The 27,220-nt window shown below is 25.1% G+C and overlaps 3 protein-coding genes across 8 annotated transcripts; 2 read left to right on the plus strand and 1 right to left on the minus strand.

Moving 5' to 3' along the window:
* Window positions 1-9,507: 9,507 nt before the first annotated feature.
* On the plus strand, window positions 9,508-11,774 carry LOC102672782 (2',5'-phosphodiesterase 12-like). The gene is made up of 6 exons (XM_031509690.1): window positions 9,508-10,325; window positions 10,409-10,548; window positions 10,640-10,926; window positions 11,019-11,171; window positions 11,276-11,396; window positions 11,490-11,774. The coding sequence occupies exons 1-6, from the start codon at window positions 9,508-9,510 to the stop codon at window positions 11,750-11,752; spliced, it is 1,782 nt and encodes a 593-aa protein (XP_031365550.1). The 3' UTR covers window positions 11,753-11,774.
* Window positions 11,775-13,019: 1,245 nt separating this feature from the next.
* On the minus strand, window positions 13,020-21,737 carry LOC102673439 (RNA-binding protein 39). 4 transcript variants are annotated; one of them, XM_031509709.1, is made up of 10 exons: window positions 21,594-21,706; window positions 21,438-21,511; window positions 21,101-21,174; window positions 18,956-19,020; window positions 17,091-17,408; window positions 16,034-16,241; window positions 15,698-15,964; window positions 15,441-15,616; window positions 15,199-15,369; window positions 13,020-13,717 (listed from the first exon to the last, which is right to left on the minus strand). In XM_031509709.1, exons 3-10 carry the CDS (start codon window positions 21,116-21,118, stop codon window positions 13,420-13,422), a joined length of 1,521 nt encoding a protein of 506 aa, XP_031365569.1. In that variant the 5' UTR covers window positions 21,119-21,174; window positions 21,438-21,511; window positions 21,594-21,706; the 3' UTR covers window positions 13,020-13,419. The 4 variants fall into 4 exon arrangements, with proteins under 4 accessions (XP_031365569.1, XP_006607862.1, XP_006607861.1 ...); XM_006607799.2 differs by lacking the exon at window positions 21,101-21,174 and having other exon boundaries at window positions 21,594-21,737; XM_006607798.2 differs by lacking the exon at window positions 21,101-21,174 and having other exon boundaries at window positions 16,034-16,238; window positions 21,438-21,725.
* A 482-nt stretch (window positions 21,738-22,219) lies between these two features.
* On the plus strand, window positions 22,220-25,192 carry LOC102673837 (cytochrome c oxidase subunit 6B2-like). 3 transcript variants are annotated; one of them, XM_006607801.2, is made up of 3 exons: window positions 22,220-22,370; window positions 24,692-24,808; window positions 24,895-25,192. In XM_006607801.2, exons 2-3 carry the CDS (start codon window positions 24,699-24,701, stop codon window positions 25,061-25,063), a joined length of 279 nt encoding a protein of 92 aa, XP_006607864.1. In that variant the 5' UTR covers window positions 22,220-22,370; window positions 24,692-24,698; the 3' UTR covers window positions 25,064-25,192. The 3 variants fall into 3 exon arrangements, with proteins under 3 accessions (XP_006607864.1, XP_006607866.1, XP_006607865.1); XM_006607802.2 differs by having other exon boundaries at window positions 22,261-22,370; window positions 24,689-24,808; XM_006607803.2 differs by lacking the exons at window positions 24,692-24,808; window positions 24,895-25,192 and adding an exon at window positions 23,292-24,679 and having other exon boundaries at window positions 22,228-22,370.
* Window positions 25,193-27,220: the final 2,028 nt, after the last annotated feature.

The raw sequence follows: 27,220 nt of genomic DNA on the forward strand, positions 1-27,220 counted from the left end.
TTATATCAATCCAAAATTCACTTTCTATTCTGTTTAAACGAAACAATAGCCTGACAGCGCATAAATCAAATCCGATAATCTGTATTTGTATAATGTCTCGTACTCACTTTCATTTAACATACATTTCTGACAAGGAGAGATCTAATCGATTTTCTCGATGATTCGCTTTCCATGGTCGTTCGAAAAGTTACACGGTTATATTTCCCGATTCATTGACACTGAAATATCGCAAATACCGATCCAATTTTTTAAGCGTATTTCCTTTTTATTTATAACATTAACCGTCAATTTTCATTGAAATGCGGTAACGGGGCCGACATGCTGGGAGCCTAATGTCAGATCTCTGTAAATCATATGTTGTGCAATAAGTAATAATCGGTATAACACGCCCAACAACATCGTACGTTTTCTTTTCTTTTCCACACTTCGATAAATATCAACGATACTCGATGACTTTTAAGTGTAGAACGATCAACAAGTTAATTAAAACGAAGTCGAAAACCTCGTTTCAAGTAGAAAATATACAACAAAATAAATAAATTAATTTAGAGAAATGTGTTGTTCACGATGAAGATTGTCTTTGAGAAGATTTCTCGTGGATCTTTTGATTCCGTGAGAGATTAATATTTCTTCCACGCGATGGTAAATTGTTAGATTTATTGTAATGAGATTCTAATGAGATTCTAAATAAATTTCCTTCCAAATTTATGAATCCGCTAATTCTAAACGAATCTTTGAATATTAATAACTACTAAACTTCTAAAATATTAATTCTCCTTGAATATATTTCAGTCGTGTCTGTTCTATTTTTAAATCTATAGATTCTTTTCTAAAATTACAGAGATTAAAAATATCTTCCAAGATGCAAAGATAAGTCCTTGATCCAAACTTCCCGTCCAATCAAACTTTCCTTCTTATTTCGGATGATTAAAGTTTCGGATATGTACAATCTGGATGATTAAAGTTTCAGATAATTTAAGACCGATGACTTTCACCGCAAAAACTCGAATTGTCACTCGTGAAAAAAGCCGTTTCGGCACTTTGTACACATGGTTTCGATATCATAATTTAGTGGCTGAAATATATTTCACCACGTGGTTAAGTTACGCATTCCCCCGGTGCATATTTTCTCTGGGAAACAGGTTCACCGGTTTCTCGTTCACGAAGAGCACGGCACAGGGTAGTATTCTACGTGTTATGCAGCCTCGTTTGACCTCGGATTGTAATCTCTTCTTCGAGAACGATTCACGATGTATACGCGGTGCGTGTAGCACCCAGAGATAAGAAGGAAGAAATTATAGCACTTCAACGAATTTTATCATTGGATTTAAATTAAAGAAAAACCGGCTTGTCGAAAGATTAGAATACACGTTTTATGTATAATGTTAACTGTCTAGGAAGTGTGTGAAGAAAATTGATCTTTTAATTTTGTCCAATTGGCAAGATTTATTATTATTAACGTTTATTTGGATCGTTGGAATTCTTAAATCGTCGGATATCACTCTTTTATTTATTCGTATCGATATCTGATTGTAAATAAGCAATCATAGGGGATAGAATTTTAAATTATTAATAATATGAATGATTTATCGATTAATGACGTTGGATGAAAGATTTATTTGAAACGATGAGAATTATAGGAGAGAAACATGATCGAACCGTGAAACGAATCATCAATAATCATGATCGGTAGATTCGAAGTAGGATCAATTAAGAGATTAAACTGAACAACACGTGAATGAATTAGGTTAAAAGAATAATTTTTCAAAGAAAACGAACCTTCCTGCTATGGAATCTGATCGCAATTTGTTTCACAGAAACACGGAACTATTTTTATCAATCGGTTTGTCTCAAAGTGAGGAGGAAAGTTTTCGAACGAATAGAACGGAACGTTCACCTCGTTGGTTCGGTTGTCCATAATATCGAGCCTTATAAATCACCCAGAAACCATTTTTTCCTATACGAGATTTTATTCGATTCCAAAGAACGAGAAGCCGTGTAAAGAAAAAGGAATTCCTAATATGGACGTGAAAACGCGATACTCTCGTATCTTGTATCAGTTATCTCTCTTTCGAAGAAATTGATGCCCGATTTCAACGAGATAATCATCTGTTGGAGAAGAATAATTTTAATGAACAATAATATCAGAAATTTTATTTTTCTCATTCTTGATGATATGATTAATTTATTGATCATATTATATGAAAACTAAACTCGAGATAGTTATATTATCTTCGACGATACACGATCCAGCTTTCCATCGTCATTACGTACATATTTCTTGCCGAAGAAGACCGATGTATGTATTCCTAAGTAAAGTTATGCAAATTAGAAATGGCTTCGGATTAACAAGACTATGACGATAAAAACTTTCATTAGATTGCAATTTTATTTGCATAGACTTGGCTCGCTTCGAGCTTATCTTTTAATAAATTAATCTTTACGGAAGAGATTAATATATTCTCTCTTAATAAAATAACTTAAATTACAAATGATTCTGCAATGATCGAGTAGTTTATTCGACGTTGCAATCTCTTCCGACTATCTGATTTATTTTATAAAAATTATGCACGCATTTTAAACAGGATGTCGCGTCACTTTGCAAGCGAAATTTATGATCAAAATAGAGACCAACCTAATTTGTTTCATCCCCGATGAGATCATGGTGATTTTATTTTATTAACGACCAAGAATCTAAGAATATAATTTATTTATTGACCAAACCGTCCACCAAGGAGGACTAATTGTCTGATAATGATCTAGTCATTAATATACACTTTAATCGTTTCATAAAATCATTATAGAACTAGTCTCGTTCTTTTTCGTCGTAATATTTCGTTAATAGCTCATAAATTTCTGTCAGCATTCTGTTGGATAACATCTCAACCAAGAAGTTTACGTTTCTTGAATATATAATCCTACATTTTCAAAATATAAAAAGGAAAAATTTTTTTTAATTTTTTCAACGAATTCCAATACGAGCATTATTAATATCTAGATTTTTTTGTAGAATGAATAACACTTTGTAGCAAAATAATAATGTTTAGCAATGCGGATATCGCTTCATTAAACGAACAAATATACACCGACAGTTACTAATGTTCTAATAAAAACTAAATCAAACTGTAACATTATGAGGATAAGTGGAATTTTATTCCGTTCATCACGTAGCCGATAGTGCGTGTATCAATCATTATTTCCTAATTGAATGCCTGGAAAAATGATACGACGATTGTCAAGAAGAGATAGAAAAATAGCGATTAATGTAACGCGCGTGTTCTCCATATATGATAATAATGATGATGATGATGATGATGATGATGCAGAAAATTGAACAAATCTAAGTATATATTCTACGTGTATACCTCTATATACTTAGGCAAAAAATTAAGGAATGAATCGAGGAATGATAGACGCTAATTAGACATGCAATTTACATTGAGATAGAATTCCGGGACGTGTTGTTCGAGAAGCAAGTTGACGACTTTCCATCGTCTTCCGACGCGAGAAATCATCCCGTCCCATGCCTCAAAATGTCAAGGTGTTTCTGGAGTGAAAGGACACCCGTGTTTATGCCCTTTTTTCGCCGCGATTTATACGGAATAATTAATAAATTATTTCCGCCGGCTGCCGCGTGTTCTTTCACTTCTTCGCATGGCGAATTGATTTATTTTCGACGCCACCACCAGGCATTGTTCGATTAACGTGTCACCATCCCGATTATCTATCGATGTCCCAAATACGTGACGCGCGATTTAATATTTTTTTTTTTTTCCTTCGATTCCAATATCGTTATCGCAATATTAATCGCGTTTAAAGATTAATCGATAATCCCTTGTGATTCGATTCCGTGAAAAATGCGATCTCTGTCGAATGAAGAGTTATGCAATAACAGTTATGCAGTAGAGTAATGGAATGTAGAATATAGAAAAATATATCGAATTGGATAATCTGCAAATAAAATTATAGAAAAGATAAGATAAAATGTATAAAGGTTCATGTTAAATATAAAAATTATTCGTAACAATTAAGCACTTTTATTATTGTTGTGTAACAATAAATTCTTGTTGTGTTTCTAATTTCTTTTTGCTAAGTATTCAAATTTCAAATGGCATTGTTAACCATTTGTTAAATAGTACAATTATCTAGTTTCAAATCTTAAAAGAACTTTCACAAATCTGGAAAATGTCAAATTCAAAATTTCCTTAAACTCTTCTAAAATTCTAACAAAAATTCTAAGAAAAGATTTAAATACCGCAATAAATTCAAGTGCATATCCCTTATACCTGTACCTAAAAATAAAAGAGAGCATAGAAATAAATGGAGAAAGTATTCGTACAGTTATGAATTTGTTAAACAAAATTTTAAAACGGCTTTATCGAAATTTATTATTGTACAAGCATAGTACAATACAGTACTTTCTACGTATATTATATAAAACTATAAATTTTATCTTTTGAACGAAAACAGTCCAAGTTAAAGATAAAATTATTTCAATAGGTTATTATTAAAAGTATAGAATCACCAAATAATTGTAATGAAGAAGATTAAAGATTATATAAAAAGCGGAAACTATAATAGTTTATGAATAAATGTCCAAGCATTTTAAATAAAGTTAATTGTACACTTAAAGTAAACTTTCGAAATTATTTCAGCGAGTAATAATACCTATTCTGTTGAATCTAAATTAAATTTTTAACGATTAAAGTTTAAAATTTGTTGAAAAACAAGAATGTTCGAAAAAAAATCAAGTTATCTTTTCATAAATTTTCAAAAAAAATTTTCAAATCTAGCCTATCCCGCAACAAAACACTTTCTTTTGCGAGTAAAATACATAGAAGATAAAATTGTTCCATCTGTCACTAATTAAATGTGAACGCGTCTGTCGCTTAATGCCCAGGATTCAAGCAGTAATAGAGACGCTTGACAAATGCAGATGTTTCCTAGGAGATCGTAAGATCATAAAGATCTTTGTCCACTTTCTTAGAGCATACTCATCCGAGTTAATTGTTTCAGCCCATTAAAATCTGTGTTTTATTGAATGTTCGTTCCCGGTAGAAGGATCCAGCTGAAGAGATCATGGGAAAGGGCCACCAAAACGAAAGGCCAGAAAACTGAAACTGTAACATCTTGTAAATTGTGGCCACGTTTAATTAAATTAACCGAACTGCGTCATGTTCTAAATATGGATTACGGGTTTAGTCCGTGAAATTTTGTTTTTTGAGGATGTACAAAGATACTGAGATAAATGAATCCGGCATGATAAGGTTTAAAGTTTCGTGAGATTTTGAAAAAATTTTACGTTATTCCGTTTTTTCACCGTATATTATTACGGGAGTATACTTATTACTTATAGTTATCTTTTTTTTATTATTTTTTTTTTTATTTAATTCTTAACAAAATTTGAAACGATATTTATTATTAAACGATTTCACGAATGAATATAGAGATTGAATGATAGTCTCTTCGTTCTCCTAATGTTAAAGTTATCCATATGCATGTATATTATACATCTAATTACATTTATGTATTAGTATTGAATATTCGGAACATTTTGATAACACAATTGTTTCTCGATTGGCAATTATAATTGTGAAGATTCTATTGTTCAAAGAAATTGGAATTATCAAAACAAATATATATATAAATATAAAAAATAATACAATTATTCGACAACAATATTTATACAATGATCGATTTAATGTAATATACTTTTCAAAAAACATTTCCATGGTTAAGATTAACAATATTAGATAATTATATTAATAAAATATATTGCATTTTAAATAATCATATATGGAATGTTAATTGTAAATTTTAATATTAAATTAGTCGAATGAAGCATGACAAATTTAACGAGATGGAATATTAATCATAGAAAGATTGTCGATCGTGTTATCCGTGTTTTATATTTTTAATGCTTGAAAAATGTTATGGTAAAAATCAGTAACGAATGTCGAAATGTTTCTTTCTTATCCTTATACATCAGATAGACGAGTAAAAAATTATTGAGTGAGTTTTATCTGCTAGCAAAAAAAGATACGCATCTTTTTATTCGAGGGCGCTTACAAGTAACTTTTCTGCATTATCTGAAGATACTTGATGATACATCGCATATCGATCCGATAAACTTCACATAACATTCGCAAAAAAAAGTTTATTGCCGATATTAATACTATTGCTATAACATGATAAATATTAATTATGAATCATAGCAAAGAATTAGAACAAGGATTTTCAAGGAGCTCATGAATATATAATTTCAAATAGATCGGCAAATAGATCAATCTATTTGATTAATTGGCGGATAATTTACTGATATCAATTTATCATAATTTTGATCCTTTGTATCGAAACTTGTATTGATTAGAAATTGTTTGAAATTTGACAGAATTATACAAAAAAAAATGATTTTTATGTTCTACGTAAATTATGAATGATGATGTAAACGATAAATAGAAACATTGATATGAAATAGATTTAACTAGTAATTTCTGTCTTATATAATAGTATTATTGTAGCATATAACTAATATATATACTAACAATATTGAAATAAATTTAAAAATATATGTAAATATATATGAATATAATGAAGTTTAAATTGAAATTAATATGTCTTTTTCTATTATTTCATTTTAAAAAAATAATTATAATAGATAAAATTCATTTTTATATAATGTAAAAGGAAGAAACAAAAGATAAGGAAAGAATAAAAATGTTTATCTAATTTTGCAGTTATGAAATAATTTTGTAATAATTTGGATGTTTATAATGACCAATGTAATCTTTTTTTCTAGTTTTCATATAACGAAATATATAAATCTAAATCTTGTCTAACAATGATTAACTGTGCAATGATTTTCATTGATAATATAAATATATAAAGATTTATCAATTTTCTATTTTTTTATCATTTAATTTAAACAATTTATACGATAAAAAATATAGGAATGAATATTAATATTATATTATATCATTATCACATTGTAATAATGTCATTATTGTGATTTATTTAGATATTTAGCTATTTTCAAAATTTCTAATCAATAAACTTATATCAATAAGAAGCGAAAGAAAATTGCTTAGAGTTATTATATCGGTTTTTATGTTGTATCATAACAGGAAGTTTCTTCAAACTATTTTCTTTTTATTTGAAAATGATTAAGTAAGAGTCTTTAATGAACGGAAATGATCGTCTTTTTTTATAATTCTGCCTTCCATCGGTCTATACTTGATTCTTTACTATATTCAAGTATATAATTTTCATCGTTAATAATTTTTTATTACATCTATAAGAAATTATAGAAAATATATTATCGTTTAATTTGTCATTAAATAGTCTATTTAAAATTAAAAATTCTATTTAAATTTAATTGTGAAAATCAAGTGGTTTCATAAATTATCTCTAATCGATAAAAAATTATAAAACCTTATATAAAATTAATTTAATTTGCACATTCTTTCTTCAGTAGTGTCATTTCTTGTTCCATATATTTCTACTGATAGAAAACATGTTAGAAGCAAATATCTAGATCCAATTAAATTATTTATCTTTCGTAAAATTTTAAATGTATGAAATAATGTATTATTTTTAATGTATCAAATAAATAATTATTCGAACAAGTTATAAAAGAGAAACTGATAGCTATTATGCATTATCGTTATCATAATCATTATCATTATTTTGTTCAATTTTCGATATGATGAAGATACTATCTACATGTACAATTTCACGATCATATTTGCTGCAAAAAATCTTTTCAAAATGTACATAAAAAACAACTTGTAGTAAGTAAGATTAAAGGGTAAAGAGAACAAATGACATCAATTGTATCTATATATATTTTATTTCATTTTTGCTTCAACTATAAAGTATAACTTTAAAAAGGGTATCTTTCTTTATCAGTTAATTGCATATATATATATGTATATATATATATATATATGTATATGTATATATATATATAATTTAAAAACATCTAATTTCATTTTCATAACTATTTTTTAATATTTATTTTTTAAACATTTATTTGCAAAAAATTTTTTTTATGTATCTGAAGTTAATAGTTTGTAGAAATTATGTTTTTTGGATGGCAAATATAACTTGCTTAACTTATTAAGCAGACTAATTTCTACTAATTTTTTAATTTATTCCATAATAATGCTGAATCGATACCTAAAAAATATGAATTTATTCTATAACTATAACAGATTAACTTAAATATCATCTTTTCTGAAAATATCATTCTATTTCATTTCTATTTAAAACAATAACAAATAACAAGTTTCTTTTAATATCAAAAGATTTTTAGGATATATAGAATAAATAATCCTCATGCAAAGTTAGAGACAATAAATAAAATTTAAGGTGTGGCATGGTTGTAATATAATTGATATTACCATTTGTTTGGACAATAATCTGTTACACAGCTTCTTAGTATTTTACATAATTCCATTATTCCACTCCTACACGGGAACAAAAAAAGAGATATAACAAACAACTATGACAAGATGTCACTTTGGTAATATAATTTATCAATTTTACAATATATAATGAAACGACACATAATATAAATTTTAAATTTCTATTTAAAAATTGAAATATTTGAAATATATTTTAAATAAAATTAGTACATCAATAATTTAGCTACAGTGATATCATAATTAATATTATATAAAAAATTATATTATTAATATAATAAATTATTATAAAATGTTATAGCAAATAGAAAAATTTAACTAAATATATAACAAAATATTAAAAAATCTAAATTATCATATATTGATTATTTTAATATAGTTATAAATTAAAAACTAATATATATATATTATTTATTACGGTACTTTAGATATGCATTGATTTTTTAATTTTTATTATATCTTTATTTTTTTACCATCATTTGCTTTTCTTGTTTATTTATTTGCTTTTGCATATATATAATCATAGATAAAGTACAATTTATATTTTTATTATTTCTCTTTTAAAATTATAATATTTCCTAATCTTTAATATAAAAAATATAAATATTATACAGATATATTCTAAACTTTAAGATATATTTTTCTAAAATAACGATCTCACAAAATATAATATTTCCTGATACATGACAAGATAACATATTCAAATAATGTTTGTTTTAATAACATTAAAATATACTTCTGTTAAATTATATTTATATATTTTATATATTTTTATATTTTTCTATGCATAATATTTTTTTTCTTTTTTTTTGAAATTCTTCTGAAATTAAAAAATTTTAATTTCTAGTTATATAATGTAATTAATTATCAATAATATTTATTATATAATTTGTATTAGTTTCAAAAGATGGCGTTTAATAGTTTCGAACACTATATCTTATTCTCGATATAAAAAGTAGTTTGATTATTGGTTTCACATTTTTCCAATTTATTTACGTATATATGTATATGTATGTTTAAACATTCATAGTTTTTTAAAAATTGTGCTAAAAATTGTGGTAGATAAAAATAATGTTTCTATAAAATGATAATCTTAATTCGTAATTTATATGTAAGATACTTAACCTCTTTTTCATCATTTCCAAAAATACAACTTTTAAAAAATTATTCGCAAGCAGTAACACAATTAAAAATGAATGAAGCTATTTTATTTCACGAAGAAGGAAGTAAAAATTTTAAAATGTCATTTCGTTATGTTAATCCTGATTTAAATGTGGATAGACAATTTAATTTTCAAAGGCAAGTGGATGAATCTATAAATCGTTTTATTCAAAGAATACATAAAAATATTTATGCATATATAATAAAAATAATTTATCGAAAACAAAAAAAACGCAATGAAAATTTTATAGAAATGAATATAATGAATGAAAATAATGAAATAAAATTTATAAAAAATCATTCTGTCCTTAATGGTGATTTAACATGTAAATCAATTCTAGAAAATAATGCAGACATAAAATTAGTGATTTTTGATACAGAATATGTATTGAAACAAAATGTGCCTCATATTTCAAAAATAGAATTACCAACAAGCATTTTAGTTGGTTTTCCGATTTATCCCTCTAAATTTGAAGGAACAAATGTGAATAAAGTAAATTCAATTTTTAATTGGTATAAAAAAGAAAACAAAAAATGGATACATGTGGGAGAAGGTTTCTTTTATGTTCCAACTATATCTGATATAGGATGTCAATTAAAGGTATCATGCATACCAAAAAATAATATGGAATATGGACCTCTGATTGAAATTATATCAAATAATGTCGTTCAAATTGGACCTGGTTTATGTCCTTTTGATACTAGACATGCTTTTACTAAAAATAAATTATCTAATAAAAAGTTAATATTAATTCAATATATATTATTCATTTTATTATTATTAAAAATGTATTATATAATTATTAAAACAAAATTTTCAAAAGTTTCAGAGTAACTTCATATAACATATTAGCAAATATATATTCAGAAACTTCTGTTTCCAAAGATACATTGTATCCATATTGTCCACATTATGCTTTATCTATGGATTATAGAAAATTACTAATTCTTAAAGAATTAATAGGTATTTATTTTTCTTTTTTTCAACTTAAATATAATAAATATTTCATTGTACAAATTAAATAATATATTTTTGATATTTTGAATTTCTATAGGATATAACAGTGACATAATATGTCTTCAAGAAGTAGATGCTACAATTTATAAAAATGATTTACAAGTGTCATTAACTGCATTAAATTATAATAGTGTATATAATTTAAAAAATGATTTGAGAGAAGGCCTTGCTATATTTTATAATCAGGAAAAATTTGATAAATTATCTCATAATTATAGTGTTATTTCTCAAGGTATAAATTTAAATGAATTTAATATTGTTTGGTCACAAATTCAGAATGATAATATAAAACAAATATTCTTAAACAGAAATACAATTATTCAGGTATCCAAATAAGATTATTCTTTTATTATATAATACAATATAATACTTAATATTTCAATATAATTAATTAGAATATACATGATATATTACAGTCAATAGTACTTCGATCTAAAGAAAATGATGAAATCTTAATTGTTGGTAATACACATTTATATTTTCGGTTAAAAGCAGATCATATACGGTTATTACAAGCTTATTATGGTTTATTGTATTTACATACATTTTCTAAAAAAATAAAAGAAGAGGTATTTATGGAAAATTTTAATGAATTAAAAATTGTGAAATATTTAATATAAATTTACTATTAAAAATATAATATTATTTTTAATTATACATAAAAAATTTACAGAATCCTGAATGTAATGTCAGTATTTTATATTGCGGTGATTTTAATAGTACACCACAAAATGCAATTTACCAATTAATGACCCAAAATTATGTATCAAGTGATCATAGTGATTGGATATCTGGTTAGTTTTATTATTCTTCTTTTCTATAATAATTTATATAATTTATAAAAATGTATAAAAATGAATAAACATATTTTTTATTTATCATTATAGATCCTCAAGAACATGTGCAAAATATATCTATTAAACATGATTTAAACTTGGCTAGTGCATGTGGTATTCCAGAATATACAAATTATACTGCTACCTTTTCTGGTTGTTTAGATTATATATTTTATCAAACAGATTATTTGGCAGTTGAACAAGTTATACCAATGCCAAGCAAAGAAGAACTTAGTACATATACAGGTCTTCCATCTATAGTATGCCCAAGTGATCATATAGCATTGTGTGTTGATTTAAAATGGTTAAAATAAAAATATATATCATCAAAATTGACATTTACAAATTTATTTAAAAATATGTTTTCACATTTTTATCACTTTTTTCTAAGGGATTTAATCTACCTATATATGATTCAAAATATATTATTTTTAATTATTATATTAATTTATTAAATAATAATTTCAATTTTGTATATAGAATTTTTATAAAACGTACACAATAAAATTATTTTTTTGTTTTTCAAAATAGTATTTGTAATCTAAATTATTAAATACATAATTAGCAAATAGTTAAAAAATAATCTTTATATTCTATTCTAAAATAAGAAATGAAAATCTTAATTATACTACAATTTACTTAAAGTATGTAAATGAATAAATGTTATCGAAGAAATGTTATTTGCGCATTTACATTTATATTCTAGAAAGTCCTCACATCCATATGGTATTATCACATTAATTTTTTAATTTATAATTATGAAAGTATACATTCACATTTTAATATGAAGTTGCAATAGTATATTATCATATATGAAGGAACAGTGATAATTTACAAAATTTTTTACATAATTATTGTAATAATTTTTTTTTAATTATTAAAGATCTGCAGGAATAAAAGAAATACGATTCGATAGAATCGATTAATGTATATGTTCTCATTGTCTTATATATATTAATTATTCTATTAATTCTTCTTAATAAAGAAGTCTTTTTATAAATATATTTTTTTAAATTTTATATTAAAAATTTGCTCATCAAATTATCCATAAATAACAAAGATCATACATGTATATCATTATGTATATATATAAAAGACCAATGTATAAATTAGTATACCTTAAACTAATTTTATATTTTTTTTCTTAAATTAAACATTATATTTACCATTATTACATTTAATAAAATATATTTATTAATAACATTCATTGTCTGCAGATCTTCTCTTTTTTTAAGAAAAGAATTTTCTATTTACTTCATATATCTATTATCTTCTAAAGAAAGAATTTCTGCTGTGCACTTTTCAACAATCACGAAGTTGTAAAGAAAAGTCTATTTTATATATATATATATATATATATATATATAATCATCTTCAACATACATTGAGAATTACTATCTATTAATCGTTTTACTTTGTTTATAATTCATAATAATTTGCTTTCAGTTTAAAAAGTAAAACAATGCTTTTATTTTATTTTAACAAGTTAAGCGTCAAAAATTATCCAATTTATTAATTATTACAGGTAATAACAAAGAATAATTAAATATTTGCTGCATATCTTAAATAAAGCAATAGTCATTTGATTTTGCTGCACTGAATCTATTGAAATATGAGTCGATACACGAGTAGATATACATAAATACTTTTTTATAATTGAATTATATTAATAAATAACTGTTCAAAAGATAATTTTGTTTCTATATTCTAATTAAAGTGTTTAGAAATATATTAAAAATAATTTTTCAGTTTGTATTAATTGGTCAAGATACTTAATAATAGAAGATTTTTATAAAACAAAAAAATAATAATTATCTTCATATATGAAAATTTTATGCAGATGCATCGCTGTTATTTTGTAACACCTGTATAATCTGAAACGACACTTAACGATTTTGTTATAGTAACAAAAATTTTTTTTGTAAAAATGTAATACTATATGAATTTACATATTTGTAATTGGCATTTGCACTGTTTAAGATCACATTCCCCTTCGTGGAGCGCTCGGAACCAATAACTGTAAAGCGGTCATCGCATCCGGAAACAACGAATGATAATTTACAACTGGCACGTAAGCGGCTGTAATTACTCGGCCAGCAAACCATCTACCATGTAATGAATTGACAGCTGCGACTGCTGTTCCTATTGACGGACACTTAACATAAACGTTACCCTGAGGGGAAGCTTGGTCCACATACACGTGTAACACACCACCGTGTTTATTACATTCTTCGATAACATCATCACGAATTTCTTTTGCCCAATTTGGATTCGTTTCACTGAAATGAAAATTTATTTTGTTAAAGTTTAATATTTTCACAACTATTAAGCATTATTTAATTATTTAATAAAATGTTATGTTATCATTTCTTAACATACATATAACAATATGTATGAAATCTTTTTACGATAACATAATTTATTTAGCATATTCATTCCCTCCAGTAGAATGAAAATAATTACTACTGGGTCTACAGATATGCCCCTATCTTTTAATACTTAGAACACTAAGCAGCGTAATTTTTTTTACAATTTTGCAAAATTTACAAATTTCTTTTTATGTTTTAAAATTTTTTATAATTATTAATATAAAAGTATATTTAATAAAATTGCTAAATATTAATTTATACTTTTATTAAAAATTTTATACATTCAGAATGATTTAAATTTAAAAATAATTTAGTTTCAACAAATCTGTGAATCTAATGACCCCACTTAGAATTCTAAGTTAAATTGTTTATTCCTACTTAATTCCTAATTAACTTAAATCTAATTAAACTAATCTTAATTGAATTAATACTAAGTTAAAAAAATATTATGTTATCATTTTTGAATATACATATAATATGATATATGTATGACATTTTTAGATAACATAGTTTATTTAGCATATTCAATCCCCTCAATGGAAAGAAAAGTAATTACCATTGGGCCTATAAATATGCTCTGATTATTTAATCCTTAGAATACCAAATTTGCAATTTCCTATAATTAAATATTTTATTTTTTTCTGTAAAATTTATATTAACCCTTTCCATTTCAGGCCTGTTTCGCTCGATCGAACTAGCAGATTCAAACCTGCGCGTGATGCATTCGGCCTCATAAGATTACCATAAGATAATTACTTATAAGATAAGATTACACCTCATAAGATTATACATAAAGAGCTTAGGAACCTATTTATGAACCGATATTCTAAAAAAATCAAACATAAATAAATATTGTTGCTATTCAAGTTGCCGCAATAATCTCACTGGTGCCGGAGAGTCACCGCTGGAGTTATAGCATTAATTCAAGTGGTGATTAAGAGTCACCGTTGGAAAGCAAAGGATTAAATATTTTAATATTCAAAAATATTTATATTTTACATTTAAAATTGTTCAATATTTATTTTAATATAATAGTAATATTATATTATTTTAATTTATTAATTATAATTAATATATATATAATTATTATATAATTAATATTATATATATAATTTATTAATTATAATTTAAGTTATTTTAATAATAGTAATATAAAATTATAGTAATATTTTAAATGTAAAATATAAATATTTTGGATATATTTAAAATGTTAAATTTTATAAAAATTCATGAAACTCTAGAATCTTCACTTGGAAATCTAAGGATTAAAAAAAATGTTATTATTTCTAACATATATAACAATATATAAAATTTTTTTATAATTTATTCCTACTTATCAATTCTTCTCTACAATTTCTACTTATCTCTATTTATCTTAAAAAATAACTTACTTTTGGGGATCAAACATATTCGATAACATAAAACACTGTGTTGCTATAGGAGGAGCAACCTGTGGAGGTGGTTGTGGTGTTGACATAACTGGAGCCATATTCAATGCATTTGCAGCTGCAGGAGGAATTTCAAGTCCTGTTCCCTCTGCTAGCTTAAACATTAGTTGTAACCTAAACATTTTTAAACATTGATTATATGTAATTTGATTAATTTTTATAAAAAGAAATTAATTTTATCGTACCTTCCAGTAGCACCAAGTTCGATACCACTTCGATCTAATTCGTCTGTATCCAGAAGAGACGGACCTTGTATTAAATCTGTACGTTCTGTAACATTACCAACTTTCATAGGTCTTCCAGCAAGTTCAAAACCATTTAATTGTTCCAAAGCTTTCTTTGCATCATCGGCATTTCTAAACTATAATAAAAATGAATATATTTTAATAAACACATGAATACATTGAATTTAATAATAGTATATATATATATATATATATACAGTCAAGAATCCATAGCCTTTGCTCCGTCCAGTTTCGGGATCCATAATTAACTGAATATTGTCAATTTTTCCAAAAGGCTCGAAAATACCGCGAAGCATATCTTCTGTGATATTAAAATGAAGAGATCCAACATATAATCTCATGGGTCCAGTTTGTCCTTTTGGCATTAGATTTGGCATGGAATTACCCATACGATTTTTCTCGGCTTGAGTGTGTTGTACTACTATAGGAACACCAAGAAGCTTTTGACCTGATAAACCAAGTGCCTATGAAAAAAGAAAATTTAATAATTAATAATAAATTTAATATTAAATATAAATTATATTTCAACTTACCAATGTAACACTTTCAGGATCTTTGAATTCCACATATGCTATACCTTTAAATCTTCTTGTTTTATTACATGTTATAAGTCGGACATCTTGAACTTTCCCAACACTGGAAAAGAATTCTTCCAAATCTCGAGCACGTATGCGCTGACTTAATTGCATACAGAAAACAGTTCGGGCATCTCGTTCTTCTGGTGTTAACTCATCATTTCTGCTAAAATAAATATAAAATATAAAAATTAAAAATATATTAACATTTTAAAATTTACTTATTATATTATATAAAGATATTTAGAATGATACTCTTGAAATTATTGTGAATACAGATTAATATTTAGATTATAATGTTCATTGACATTCATTATCTTATTTTCGAAATTATATGATATAACTATATTGTTTATTATTGACTTCTTAAAGAATTGATATTTATAATATGACTTGTAACTTAATCAAATGAATAAATTTCCGAATTATTTTTGTTTTGCGAATATGAATACAAAGTGAATAGTGATGTATCTCAATCTTGAATCTGAATCTATATTTGAATTTGAATTTATTCAAAAAGAAAAATATTGACACTTTTAAGATCTTCAGCCTGTCTTATTCTTGGATCCTTTTGCATCCATTGTGTTGAGAGAAGAGAAACAGAGATCCAATATACAAAAGTGTTGCCTCTGTGAATTTTCTTGAGATTTGAAGTTGAAGTTAAAAGTTTTAGCAGATGTATTACTAGGCTTAGTGATGAATTATTAACAATATTTGTTTCATTAAGCCCAAGATTTATGGCACGGCCTTCGCTATTGAGCTCTGAAACTGATTTATGACTCTAGAACTATGTGCATAATTGGCTAATTAAAATTACCCATTTGAACCCTTAACGAATAAAAATTAAAAAAAATGGATTTTCTCAAAAATAGCGATGTTGTTGATCGTGTCATAAATTTGCCTTGGCGTAACATATATACAATTCTTAAGAGAAATTTTTATATTAAAATTTTATACTTTAAAATGAATTATTCTTATATCATTCTATATATTCAATAAAATCGCTCGGACTTACATGCCAAGGGGACTGACACCTTTTCCAAATGGTAATCTTGCTCTAGGAAGTGTAATTGGTGTGAGAGATCGTTTTCTTCTTCTGTCTCGATCTCGATCTCTATCCCGACGATCCCTATCTCTGTCACTATTGTCCCTGTCTCTATCGCGGTCTCTCCGATCTCTTGATCTTGATCTACGTCGACGATCACGATCGCGATCACGATCTCTATCCCTATCACGATCTCTTTCTCTGTCTCTATCTCGATCGCGATCGCGACGATCTTTCTCTCGACGATCTCGTGATCGAGAACGGGAACGAGAACGATGCTTGCTTTTCCTATAAAGAAAAAAATAAATAATTTAAATTAAAATATTTTTTAATAAAATTTATATAAGTAGTTTATAATTTATAATATATGCGTGTAATATTATTTGAATATATAATAAATGAATTTTGATTATTTTAAGTTTACTTTGTATAATATAATATTTTAAGTCATAGAATTTAACTTACTAATCCGAACCCTTAGTAATAAAGAAATTTATTCAAAATTTATCAGTTTATACTTTCTATATAATTTGATAAATAAATAATGAAGAAACAAAAAAGTATATATAGCTAATATTAATAATTATTTATTAAATAATATAATTAAAGGTACGCATTTAATAAAAAATAAATTAATCAATATATTATGTAAATAATTAACATCATTATATTTAATAATATATTATTAAATAATATTTTTAATAAATATTATTTCATATTTTAATAACCTTTCTTATTTTGTTTATTATTGTGTTTTTCTTGGTTACATTTTCAATTTTTAACAGAATCTGTATTACAGATATTCTTCCTAAACACTTACCATCTTCAGGTCTAACCTTTGGAATTATGAAAATAACCAGCATTTACACTAATTGTATGGGGTCTATAACAAAGAGAATATAACTTCAAACAGCTATATGTACGTACCAAATGACTATAGTTTGAAATATTCATTGACAATTGAATATATATTTCAATCTATAAAGCTAAAGGTTCAGACAAAGTAGTTCATTTATAAAAATTTAAGATTTTAATATATTATAAATCATTCTACATAAAAAAATTAAATCAGAACTTAATTTTAAAATATTATAAAAAATCATATTTTTGTAATTAAAAACATTTTCTATTTAAAACAATTCTTAACAAAAGTTTAATTTATTTGAAACAAAAACTTAAAAAACATCCATTTTCTAATCCATTCTTTTATTAATTTTTTTTATAATTTTTCTTAAAATTTTTTTTTCTTTAAATTTTTCTTATTTTTTAGAGAGTATTATTTAAAATATCTACTATGATAGTATTGTATACAAAAAAATTAACAATGATATATAAAAAAAATAAAATAAAATAAAATAAAAATCAAAACTTAATTTTTTTTATGTTTGTTATCATTTTCATTAATTACATTATTTCATAAATTATAATATTTTTTGAATAACTAATCTTAAAATTCATTTGTTTATTATTTCTTAATTAAAATAAAATTTTTTATATTTTAAATATTAAAAAAAAATCAAACTAATATATAAAAATCTAATAAAAATAACAAGAAACATTCAGAATTGACATACATGAGAAATTGGCAATAAATCAAAGGGATAAATTTAAGCATATTAAATTATCATTTTATTAAATTATTTTCATAAATGGTGAATATTATTTGTACTGGTTTAAGAAAAAAAGAAGATAAAATTAATTTTAGAATCAACTAAAAATATTTTTTTATATAGAAATTACTATATGTTTTTAAACCATGTAATGATCTATTGGACACAATATTGATAATAAACATAAATCATTTGTATTAATTATAATATTTAAAATATATTTACCCAGATGATTTACGGCTAGACCCATTTTCCTTGGATGATTTGTCTTTGGTTGAGGAGTCCTGCTCCTACGAACAGCAAACAGTTGAATGCCATGCCAGCCAGCCGATGTGGCAGGGACGCGCGATCAAGGGGACAAAAAGCAAATCATAGAACGTTAGTAAATTTTATAAAGATAAACTGTGTACATATTGTACAATTTAAATTTTAACAGTAGTTTCAAAATAAAATATATCAATAATGAATTGTTCTGTCTTCTGTTAATTTAAAAAAATTTTTTAATTTTGTAACCATGTAGATAACTCTCCATTGAACACTGTTATCGAAGATCTATTTGCTGCTGGGCGATGGTGCACTCTCGTGCTCTTTCTCTTTTTCCAGGTTGATTATATTGGTCTGAGGGGGCTGAGATGAGGACACAGAGAAGAGAGAAGAGAGAAGAGAGAAGAGAGAAGAGAGAAGAGAGAAGAGAGAAGAAAGAAGAGAGAAAAGAGAGAGAGAGAGAGAGAGAGAGAGAGAGAGAGAGAGAGAAACAGAGAGAGACAAAGAGAGACAGAGACGGGGCGAGCATAGTGTTGCGACGCCTCGCATACACCTGGCTCAAACTTACCAATCGTTTTATCGGGTTTTAGGAAAGCATTGCAATCTTGGGTTGAGCATGCCTTGGTCTTTAAACTACCAATGGCCAACCACACATCCTTTTTCTTCTGTAAAAGAGAGCCCTCATCAAAGACAGTACGTTTTTAATGTAACACGAGATGTGAACCCTAATTGCTAACCTATAGCCCCTGAATGTATAATTGATTTGAATTATCTCATAATAGGAATAAAACGATCAACGATCATTTGCAGCTTCCAGTAGATATATCACAAGATGATTTAGCTGTATAGAGAAAATGTTTCACATAATTAAAAGCGAACATACACATGGTATATGGCATTAATACAATGAAATGATGATAATGGTGTTACATGTATATGTTACTGATGTTCTTTCAATCTATCATTAATAAAACCGATCCCCTAAATTTGTCAATCTCCCATAATTTTAACCATAATTTTAAAACATTTTCTCATTTGATTTTCTCATATAATTTATTCCTGCTTGCCAATTTACCATGCATTTTGTTTATGAAATATTAATAATATACTTTCAAATTTGAAATAAAATACATTATGTTGACGAAAAATGATAAGCATTACAAAAAGTAACATTCTATATATTACCATTCTTAATTTATAATCATATAGTTAAAAATAAAAGTTCATTTTGTGAATAAAAAAAACAGATTTTAATAATTTTAATATTATATGTAATATGTTGAATATATTATTTCTTAATATATATTTTACATGCTAAAAAATATATTTAAGTATTCAATTTTAATTTGCCAAATAAATTATATCTGATTATATATTCCTATTTGTAAAAAATGTGGAACTTTTAATAAAAATTATATTTCATTTCTTATATTATGTACATATATTGCAATTTAAAATACTACAAATATTTATATTAATTAAAATATAATTCTTCATTACCTATTGTCTTTTCAATTATTCATAATTAATTATATTAATATATAATTCTATACAAAAGGAGAATCAACATATAATTATAAGAAAGATGTATTAATAAATTTCCTATAAATTGAAAGAAAACAAAGCTAATGTGGGAGTGCTAGAGATTTTGAAATCCAACAAATACCTTTATTGTTCCACCTAACAATGCAAAAAAATATAGTAGAAATCAATAGGAATTATGCCCTTCTATCGCAAAAGATATTATAGACAATGATTCTATTGATTCTACATACAAAAGGTATTCGATACTTATACAAACCAGTTAATTCATTTTTCCACACATAATAAAAATTAATAGAATAGCATGGCACATGGCAGAACAGCACCTAATAGATCCATCTTTCATATTTATTTTCTTCTTTTCTTTTTATATAAATTAATAAAGAATATTCGTTTTGCATATCTTTTGTCTCTTTATTATTGTGATATGGTGGCAATAGCAATTCTATCTACGTCGTAAATAATAAACGTTACGATTTTGAAAAAGAAATTAAAAAAAATCAGAAATAAATAAAGAAAAAAGAATTAAGTAAAAATGATGTTAGTGATGGCTTTTCTTAATACCTCGTATTTCAAGTGCATTCTAGGAACTCGCTGCCGAACATCCTACGAGCGCGAGGGTACATGTTACGTACCATCTATAAGTACAGAAAACGGAGGTATTGATCAATAGTCGGTATGAGACAAGGACGTACTTTGTTCTACATGTATATACGGAAAGGAAAGGACGATTCATTTTTCTCGATCGCAATACAAAAGAACATATCTAAAACGGTACGCACCGTATTGGATTCTTGTGCGTCGAGATTAGGTAAACTTTATAGGATAAAAAAAAAATCAGGATCTCGAAGGAACAAACCGAGACACACAGAAAAAGAGAAAAAAAAAAATTAAGCCTTACCCCCTTCTTATATGGCGCCTCCAGCATTGCCTCGACATCCAAATCCTCCGCCATTGCGCGAGTCGGAGAGCTTTCTGAAATACCACGCATTAGCACTCGATAATCCAAAATACGATGGACGAAATGAAAACTCTATGAAGATATTATATAACGTACAGACTAACGAACGCTCGTATACAATTTAAATGTTTTACAATTACTAAAAACGCAAGATCGATAACAAACGTGACTGAACAAGAACGCAATTATATACGATGATGACGAAAAGAAAATGGAAGACCGGATATGAATACTCGAATCAAATATCATCCTTACTTAGTAGATATTTTATTTTCTATCCGGTTTTCAAATTCTTATTTATAATTTTCAAAAATATTCCAAGATTTTTTTATTAATATTTTATTAATTTTTATTAATAATTTATGTAAATTAATATTATTAATTGTTTAATAATTATTAACTGTTGTTGTTGAAATATTTTCAAATAATACTATTTTTTAAGAAAAGCATTATGAATATTACTATAAATAAATAAAATTTAACAACATCTTTTATATTGTAAATGGATATTATTTGTAATATAATTTGTAAAAATTTTCATAAAATATTTATTTTAATTAATTGTGATATAATATGTATATAAATATACAAATACATAAAATTTATAAAGTTCATTTATAATATCTAAATTTTTTTTTATATAATTAATAATAATTTGATATTTTTTGTTCTAACGAGTAAAAGATTTCATAAAAAAAATCATACAATTAAATTTTGAGCGAACTCTGTCGGAGAAATATAGAAATATATTCTTTACTCTTACAAATCTTCTCAAAATCAGATTTAACTGTGCTTAGACATACATGTATGACGTAACAGTTTGGCGCAGTTTGCCTAGTGGCCATTTTGTTTTCAATCGCACGGCTGACTAAGGTATTTTATATAAAGATATTTCGTGTAATTATAAGCTATTTAGGTAACTGTAATATAGTCAATGTCATATTTAAGAAAGTTTTTATAGAAACTTTACTTATATTTTTATGGAAACTAATTTATATAATAATTGAAGATCATATTTAATTATGGATAAAGGTTTTCTATCAAATTCTATGTCCTTTATCTTTTTATGCTTCTTTGTTTTCTTTTTATTACTTATGTCGGTGAAAATTTTAAAATATTTTAATATATAATGAATAAAATAAATGATGAAGCTAATTTTACTAATTTTTTTCATTATAATATCAAAGTAAAAAATATATGTTACGTTTAATTGTAAATCAATGTTATTAAATTTTTTGAAATTTATCTTTGAAAATATATTCTATATTAATTTTTAACATATCAAATATTAATTCATATATCTTCCAGAACTTTAATATAGGCATTATTACTAAATTTAAATTATCATACAATGCAACTGATTTAAATTCTAATTTCATAAATAAGAATATTATAAACATCATTATAACAAAATATAGAAATTATAGAATTATATAACAATATAAAATTATTTTATAAAAAAATAGGTTACTTATTAGAAATTAGTATTTGTAATAAAATATTAAAATATATTTAAATAAAAATACAATCAAAGCTAGATTTTTTATAATATATTTTATAATATAATAAATGATTAGATAAAGTTTAATTCAATAATTCAAACATAACTGAAGATAAAATCTTAATAGCTTTGATTGAATTTTATTCATGTTAATGGCAATTAAAATACATTTTGTTCTCTCGCTATAAGTCTGCTTGTCTCTTGCAAACGCGTACATTAAATACCAATCAGATAAAGGCTTGGTAAGAAGAAATGGACAGTGTACTTATAGAAGGCAGTTTCTATCCTTATAGGTGTCCATCTATCCATTCAGCCTGGCGAGAGAGGCACACAAGCGCAACAATGGATTCAAAGCGGCATGAACGCAGTTCCAAGTCCAATACAGATTCACCACCAGCTCCGCCTTCGCCTCCTATGTATAGTGCAAGTTATACAACATATGATGGGTACAAAAACAGAATGTCATCACGTCGTTCACCTTCACCTTCGGACTATAGAAGCAGTAGAACATCCCGAAATGATTCGCCACAGGACAGGCGTAGAAGAAGACGCAGTACTTCAAAATCTCCACCAAGTAGATCACACAGACGATCTCGTTCTCCTGATAGAGACAAAGATCGAGATAGAGATAGAGATCGATCACGAAAATATTCTAGAAGAGATAGATCAAGATCTAGATCAAGAGGAAGATCACGTTCTAGAGATAGGAGACGTAGTCGTAGTCGTAATAGAAGTAAAGATAGACATAGAGGCAGAGAAAGCCGTAGATATCATAGAGCACCATCATATGAATCGGATATTGCTGAAGATAATACAGAAACAACTATATCTCATCCAGTTGTTCCTCCACAATCTAATGCTTTTAAAAATGATGGTAGCTTTATGGAAATGTTTAAAAAAATGCAGGAACAAATGCAACCTGCACAAAAACCAATGACTTCTGTTTTGGAAGAGAAGACTGTTATTCCTCCACCTTTAATGGTAGGAAAGAGGCGAGGAGGCAGAATTTTAAAAACTGGAATGGTTGCTAAGCCAAAGACTGAACAAACTGTTGAACAACCTAAGGATGCCTGGTCACTATATATGGCTGAAGTGAAAAAATACAGAGAAGTTTGTTGTCAGGAAGAAGACAACACAAGACCATTGGTTAAATAGCTGATTTTAGTTCTATTTCCTATTTTGTTACTTTGTTTTATCTACAATGAATGTGCTTTCAAAAGATGCTGTGTTTTTTTAATTAAATTATGGTTGCATTTAAATATAGAAGAACAGCTATGAACCAAGTTTAAATAAGACATCTACTTGTACTAAAATTATTTAAGTTTGAGAAAGCTTTGAAGTACATCTATTCATTATTTAACAAGAAAAATCTCTGTAAAAACATATACAAGCAAAATTTTTTCTTTTTTTTAATTATTAGATAGAATGTACAGTATATATTAATGAGAAATTATAGATATATATAGTATCAAATTATTAAATATTTCAACTTAAAAAATATTAATATAATACGGACTGCAAGTGAAGAAGTAATTAATGTTTGTGATAGTGTATTAAGTGATGCAAGAGACAAAAGGACTAGAGCGAGAGACAAACATGTAAAGAGTTTGCCTTGTGGGAAAAAGGGAGGGTGACTGTTTGTAGCGCTTTCAATAAATATAATAGATTAAATAACTTGTAACTTGTTAAGCAGCATCAATATGGTTAAATATACAGAACTTGGAAATGCGACACCAATAACTCCCCCCATCGACTTGAAACCAAACACAGCACCATATGATCCAAGATTTCCAAATCAAAACCAGACAAGGTAAACAAAGAACAAATTGATATTATATTCCAATATTTATAAATATTCAATATGATGTTATTTATTTCTGTTTATTTTAAATGCAGATATTGTTATACTAGTTTTTTGGATTTTCACCGTTGCAAAAAACGACATGGTGAAGATTATGAAGCATGTCAATATTTCAAAAAAGTATTTAATGCGATGTGCCCAAATGCTTGGATAGAAAAATGGAATGATCAGATTGCAAACGGAGTGTTTCCAGGAAATATATAATACAAGAGGCATTAAATTATAACTGCCTCTATAGTGATATTGTTTACATAATAACAGGATTTTACAATTTTAAAATATCAAATAATTCCTGTTTGTAAAATAATATTTAATAAATTGATCATAGTTTAATTCTTATTTAGTTTTATTAATTAATATTTTTTTTATTTTATTGCAATTGTTAAATACAAATAGAAATTTAAATATTACATTTTATTATTAAATTTTGTAAAAATGTAAATTAATATTTCTAATCCCTATCCTCAATATAGAAAATAAATATATAATGTGAAGATCTATATAATTTTAGAAACCATAAATTTTATAGAATAACGAAATAGAAACTTTTATTACGGTACATTATCCTTTAACGGTACATTATCCTTTAACGGTATATTTTGTTTACGGTGATTAGAAGAATAAAAATTTGAAAATTTCAATAGATGTAATGTTTTTCTTCTTTTTCTATTTCACCTTTTAAATAAAATATGATAAAATTAGATATAATTCTTTTATATACAAGGCGCGTTTATGAAATAGGAAATAAAACAAAATAGGAACAAATAAAATGTAAATGTATATATAGAAATATTATTAACATTATTATTTTTAAAATTTTAATATTGTTAAAAATATTATAAAATTTGTATATAAGGCAATTTTCATTCAAGAGATTTTGAAAGTAGTAATCATGATTCGCATGATATCATTATTTGATGTTATATGTAATATTGTAATTATATGAATTGGATCATGGCTATTGCTTTTAAAGCCTCTAATAAGAGAATGATTTTGTAAAAAAAGATTTATATATAATATAGATAAAATATAAAATTTTTATTTGTCATTAACTAAATTAATAAAATAAACTAACGCATTAATTAAATTTCGTAGATATATTTTATTATTTATAAAAAACAGATATAAATATCATACTTTAGAAAATACTTTTATATTTCTACTAATAAGTATGTGAATAAAATATATCGATCACGGAAGAATTTACATGAATTTTAAAATAAATAGTATCAATGAAACTGCTATGTATAATTTTAATAAAAAATCATAAATAATACTCTAAATAAATTTAAACAAATTTTTTTAAAAATTAGATTAAAAAGATTTTAATCTAAACTTTAAAATCTAAAAGATTTTTATAAATTCAATTTATATTAAAAGATACCGCTATTTAATATTGTTTCATTATTTATAATTATTTGTTTCATTATTTATAAAATCAGAAACAAAACTTTGTCTATATTATTATATACATATTATTATAATTTATATTATTTACTTTTCTGTTCATTACCAGAGATAATTTAAATAAATTTTTCCTTTTCCTTCTTGTTCTATAATAATTTGAAAATTTCAATAGATTTAATGGTTTTCTTCTCTTTCATTTTTTATAAAGGATAATAAAATCAGATATAATTCTTTTGTATACAATGTAATAAAGTTCATTTATAAAATAGGAAAATGGAATAGTAAGTGAAACGCAAATGTATATAGAAATATTAAAAATTTTATTAATATTAATATTTTTAAAAATTTAATATTATTAATATAAAAAAATTCATATACAAAATAATTCTTGCAAGAAGCATTATTCGAAAACAATAATATTATTATTTGATGTCACTATGTATAATATTGAGAATTGGATCCTGATTGTTTTTAAAACTTGTAATAAAAAAATGATCCTGTAAAATGTAGAATTTTTATTTCTTATTAACTAAACACATTGATTAAACTTTTTAGATATATATTATTATTTATAAAAAAATATATAAAAAAAGATACAAATATCACATTCTAGAAAATACTTTTATATTTCTATATAAAATAAAGAAGCATGTGATAAAATATATCGATTATGAAAGAATTTATAATTGCTACAATTTTAATAAAAAGCTGTAAATAATATTTTAAATAATTTAAATAAATCTTTTTAATAAAAAATTTTAATTTAAAATTTAAGAGATTTTTATAAATTCAGATATTTATATTAAAAGATACCGCTACTTAATGTTGTATTATCTGTTTCGTTGTTCATAAAATCGCAAATAAAACTTCATCTGTGTAAAGCTATACACGTTATTATAATTTATATTATTTATTACCTGTGGTAGAAATTGTTTAAATAAATCTTTCCTTTCC

This window comes from Apis dorsata, unplaced genomic scaffold (assembly GCF_000469605.1).
Source record: "Apis dorsata unplaced genomic scaffold, Apis dorsata 1.3 scaffold_19, whole genome shotgun sequence".
NCBI classification, from domain to species: Eukaryota; Metazoa; Arthropoda; class Insecta; order Hymenoptera; family Apidae; genus Apis; species Apis dorsata.